Genomic DNA, 5,566 nt, shown 5'->3' with positions numbered 1-5,566 from the left:
ATGAAAAAATTTCAAAAACAGACAAAACCACACTCTATTAATATATATATGATATCAGCTGTTTTGTTTTTGCATTTCTGGGCGTAAGTTTGGCTTATGTCAGTAACCGCTAGTTTTTGTATTCCCATTGCTAATCGCAAACAGCGCAGAAAGCGTAAGTTAAGGCTCTTTTTGTATGTGGATCTTTCTGTGCTTTGATTTACTCAAAGACAGGGTGGATTGATAGTGATATGCTCGTTTAATTCGCTAGTGGACTGAGGACCGTTGGCGGCAATAAAATCCAGAGTCCGCGGTTATTGTAATTGACAATGACAATAATCATTGCTCACAGCCTAGTATAATTGCTGATATCGGTGACCTATTATTTGGCAGCAGTAGTGTTGGCATTGGAGGTAGTATTGCCCTGAGGTTTTCCAGAAGGCACGCGTACGGCACAACTCAACAAAGGCACCACAAACAAATTGATGGATATAACGACAGTTAACGTTCATTACACACCTCCACGTGAAATTGAAGTAGGCCAGAGTTACCCCACCTCAGCTGGGTGTGGGATATGATATCAGTGACGCTGATGGAATAGGCGTGGGTGATATATTCGTCTTGGACTCAAGACTTTCCCCCATACAATTGGTATGACCCTCTGGTGACACGTTCACAGTGATGTGTATTCTGACAGACAACAGCCTCAAGCACTCCACCATAACTTGGTTGAGATCATGGTCCATCAGTCTCACCCTAGTTATGAAATTGTGTCAAGGCAGGCTCCAACGTAAACGGCAGTCAAATAAGCTGGTACCTTGTAAACCCCTTGGATAGCCGAACGGCTGTGGTCAGTAGCCTTCCAGGGACCGATGTGTTGGAGCGCCCTGAGGCGGAAGGCGGAAGGCGACTCATTGTATGTGATATAGGAGACTGTTGGATATGGCAGGTGTTGGTTGATGTTGGCCGGCGCTGTAAGCTTGGTAGAATCATGTTTCACTTACAGTTTGATACCAGACACACCCGAAACCTGTTCTGAAACACCCACCATGGTATCATGGGAATAGTCGAACAAGAAGCTCAATTGGATCGGAAGAAACTGCCTCAATGAATCGTAAGAGCTATTCCAACGATTACCATGGCATTTCGCCATCCGTTAACATGTTCTGTTACCTCCAAGATGTTATGGATTTCCCCTTGTGGTCTGCTGAAACATGGTATCACACCACCTGCCCCGCAGATGACCGCCACCGCACACCCCACACCCCACAACAACCACAACAACAACCACAACAGCTCAGTCCAATGGATTAATTGGTGTTCCCCGGAGTGCTTGCTTCAACCGATGACCCTCTTTACAGTACCACCACGTCAATACTCAGTCTTACTTGGCGTGAGCGGCGCTAGCCTCGCTCGCTGACCGTCGGCGTTTAACCCCCACGCCTCACTCCAGTTACGAATGCTATCAGCGGTGGTACCACTGCCTATGTGATTCCAGTGGTGGTGATAATCAGCGTCTATCACAATTTGGTGACGATGGCGGCTCTTGGCTGGCACTGCCGCTAGCACTACTTTCCATTGCGGCAGAGACGCCCAGTGTAGGTGAATGGAGAGCCGCAGCCTTAACAAGAACTTGGCACAGTTGTATTCAGCAGTGGGAACCTTGGGGATGATTGTCTCTTTGTCTTTCATCAAGCACTGCTATACTCCACCATTCTGATGGACTAGTGGTGCTCTGGCAAGAAAGAGGGTAAATCAACTGCAATCAGTATTACAACTGTTCTTCGAGGTTCATCGACGTCTACTCGCGAAGATGTTTGATCTTGCTTTCATCGGTATAGTGGCTCACGAGTGTTTCATGGGAGTGGCTGCCATCACACAAGAGAACGTCCACACTAACCGCAATGCCATTGACTTGTGGCTTCAGACATTTGGCCCCAATTACGCCGGTCTTGTGCTTACCGCTACGTAGCTGTTTGTTCGCCCTCATACTGAATACTACACTGGGGTGAGACAACACTCGGGTGACCCTGAACTTTACGTGCAAAGATTGCCCCTCACTTTCAGCAACTTGGCTACCCTGAAAGCATTAAGACCGTGTGCTTTTCAGACTCGTTGACGGTGGTGAAGTGCAAGCAACACAAAACGAAAGCCGACTCCTCAGCGTTGCTCACACTGTTCGAAATCGGCACCTATTTCTCTATCGAATTCAACAACCTGAAGCCGATGAATATTGTGATTAAGCTTAGCGAAGCCAACGGCAACCGTGCCGTCAAAATCAGCGTTAATATTGGCAACAACACTGGCGATCCCGCAACAGTGGCTTGCGAGAAGCAGGAGTTGGGCTACACTGCACGGTCGTGGGCCAAAGGCGACAAGCCGAAGCGGTGATAGATAATGATTAGGAACTTATAGACGAAGTAAATAATGCCACTCTTTGCTACAAACACCAAGGAGACTTCTGAGACGCAATTCTAGCTTACCTCAAATTTTACCACATTTGACGACCACTTCATTCACCGAGACAGCCTAACTGAAGGGTTCCCATATATCTGAATTTAACGCTTATGGTGGCAATGATGTGAACTTATGATACAAGCCATCCTGCACTTTGAGCACTACTCAGGATGCCGCTCAGCTAGCGCCGTTCTGTCGACCAACGACGCTATTTCGGGCATGGCGAGCCCTGGGTCGCTCTCTGGAGGGCGCACTCTTTCAGCAATATCTGCCGGCCTCGGCTTTCTCCCTTACCAAACATGTGCGAGGCAGTGAGCTTCAAGTCAGCGGTCGTTACGCTTGCAAAGTACACCACGGTGTTGTTGTGGCTGCTTGTGTTATTGGCGTGGCTCAACTACTTTCGACTCCAGCTTGCAGTGATATCTATGGCTATATAGGCTCACTACACAACACATGGCATCCAAAACCGCCCCCAGCGATTATCATCCTCAGCGGCGATGGGTTTCCGCTCGTCTCTTATCGTAGACCTACGCACTCAGTAACTGCAGAAAACTGCGCACTGGCCAGATAATTTCTGCGCAAGTTGCGCGGTGCTTGAGAGATCTTAGCTCGCAGAGAAAAATATTTCCCCCCCATGAAGCTTCGTCGTCTACAGGCACGTGACGCTCGCCCACCCCCTGGTCTCCCGCCCATTTCTCAAAAAATTGCACCCTTGTCAACACACTATCGACGTCTTTATGTTCTCCGAATTCTTGCCGTCTTTGAACAAAGCGCTCCCCGCGGGCGGGCTCTTGCAATGGGCCATGTTGTTGTTCGTTTTCCTGCACTCTCTCCGTTACCTTTTACTCGTGGTTTACGCTATTGTTAGTCTTGTCTGGGTGATCCCCAAACTCGTGCTTCGTTTCTATCTTTTCATTGAAGACGTGTACGATGGACTCATGATCTGGTGGATGAAGAAGCAGAACAATTGCACTGTTCTCTTTACCGAATACGCTGAACGCAGGCTTCAGCGCAACGAGAAAATCAACCTGTGGTACTTCCAGTGGTGTGCTCAGCAGCGCAAGCTCAGACACTTCTGCGAGGACTGTGTGGACGGGTGTGCATTGGCTGTGAAGGCTATCTACACTACGGTGAAGCCACCTTTTGTTATTGTTTCGAACTTTGGTTCCAAGTGCTACCGCTATGTGTCGCCGCGTTTGTTGGGCTGGCTCTACCAAGTGTGGGCCATGCTTATTTGCGGACTCGACCGCATCGGGGCCATGATTCTTCCGGTTGTTCTGGTGGCCGCGTGGGTGATTAAGCTCGCGGGCACCGCTGTTCACGTTACTGGATACTTTGTTGGGTACGCGGTGGTTCTAATCGCTGCCCCTTTTGTTTACTCGGCTGGCAGATGGATCTTTGGCAAGGCGGACGTTGCTGAGCCAGAGGAAGAATCCGAACGCCAACGCTGCCGGGTGGTACGGTATGACATCTCTATCAACCTCATGCAGCGTGTTATTGAGCGCCGTGCCGTGCAACTGGACAACGCCCTTGTGATTGGCGACAGCCAAAGGGTCAGCGTTGCTTGGCAGTGTGGACGGGAACTCTGGGACTTGGTTCGTACTCTGGAGATTCCCATCCCCGGTGTTGACGCTTCGATGGTGTACAAGGTTTTTGAACTGCTTTTTGCCAAGCTTGCGGACTGTGGGATCTTTGTGGAGACCGACGACGACAACAGTGCCTGGTTCAAGACCATTTTGTACCTTGCAGTTGTGCTGCAGGCCAAGATGATGTACCTTGCTTCCATCGGTGTTTATTTTGATGACTCGTTTGTGCCGCGCGCGTTCCACTTGCAGACCAATGCTGGATACATCGACTGCGAGTTTGTGCCGCGTCCGTTCCGACTCCTGGCCAGAAACCGCACCAACTACTCGTTCGTGCCGATCCGTTTCCGTCTTCAGGCCAGACCCCGTGCCGACTACTCGTTCGTGCCGATCCGTTTCCGTCTTCAGGCCAGACCCCGCGCCGACTACTCGTTCGTGCCGATTCCGTTCCGACTCCTGGCCAGAAACCGCACCAACTACTCGTTCGTGCCGATCCGTTTCCGCCTTCAGGCCAGACCCCGTGCCGACTACTCGTTTGCGCCGCGTCCGTTCCATCTTCAGGCCAGACCCCGCGCCGACTACTCGTTCGTGCCGATTCCGTTCCGACTCCTGGCCAGAAACCGCACCAACTACTCGTTCGTGCCGATCCGTTTCCGCCTTCAGGCCAGACCCCGTGCCGACTACTCGTTTGCGCCGCGTCCGTTCCGTCTTCAGGCCAGACCCTGCGCCGACTACTCGTTCGTGCCGATTCCGTTCCGACTCCTGGCCAGAAACCGCACCAACTACTCGTTCGAGCCGCGCGCCCTCCAGCTTGGGGGTGCCACCACCTGAAGCCGCCTGCACTTTTGCCTCAGACAAGTGTAAAAGTCTCGAGAGCTACTGCAACCCTTGACCAGCTGCGCACCGTGTCGGCAGCGCGATACTCCATGGCTGTTACTACAACTAGCCGATCGCGTTGCCCAATGCCGGTCCGCGCTGTGTCAGCGACGCCACTACTACACGGCCGTTACTACAAACAGCCGAACGCGTTGCCCACTATTACCCGATTGGTAAAGAGGACCCGAACCACCTGCTTTCCTATCGATGAGCCGACCCCCGACAAGTTACAGAGATCAAAGAGATAAGAGAGATTAAAGAGCCGTGACCCAAAAAATCAAAAAAAAAAAAAAAAAAAGAGCCAACAGAGCCATTCAAATTCAAAAATCAAAAAAAAAAGAGAGTCACAGTGAGATATTTTTTCGGGGTCGGCGCCATGCAATCAGATGCGCGCCGTGGCTGCAGCGCGAACACTGCACGGCTGTTATTACAACTAGCTGAGCGTGTGTCCCGAGCACCAACCCACGTCGTGGCGGCAGCGCTACTACTACACGGCTGTTACTACAACTAGCTGGAAGCGTTGCCAGATATTGAGATATTGACCGAAGGGTATAGAGCGTACTCACCTGCCTTCTTCCCTTTCGATGAGCTGACCCCCGAGACGTTACAGAGATCAAAGAGAAAAGAGAGATTAAAGAGCCGTGACCCAAAAAATCAAAAAAAAAAAAAAA

The 5,566-nt window shown here is 50.8% G+C and overlaps 1 protein-coding gene across 1 annotated transcript; it reads left to right on the top strand. All coding sequences in view use genetic code 12, as the record gives it.

Moving 5' to 3' along the window:
- Positions 1-3,173: 3,173 nt before the first annotated feature.
- On the top strand, positions 3,174-4,850 carry DIURU_000200 (uncharacterized protein; the record flags this gene model as incomplete). Its single annotated transcript, XM_034154604.1, has 1 exon — positions 3,174-4,850. One exon carries the CDS (start codon positions 3,174-3,176, stop codon positions 4,848-4,850), a length of 1,677 nt encoding a protein of 558 aa, XP_034015011.1.
- Between the last annotated feature and the right edge of the window lie 716 nt (positions 4,851-5,566).

The sequence above is a fragment of the Diutina rugosa genome (genome assembly GCF_008704595.1).
Source record: "Diutina rugosa strain CBS 613 chromosome Unknown scaffold39_size132508, whole genome shotgun sequence".
Classification (NCBI taxonomy): domain Eukaryota; kingdom Fungi; phylum Ascomycota; class Pichiomycetes; order Serinales; family Debaryomycetaceae; genus Diutina; species Diutina rugosa.
The sequence above is the reverse complement of the archived record's forward strand: the minus strand, read 5'-3'. Positions and strand labels throughout refer to the sequence as shown.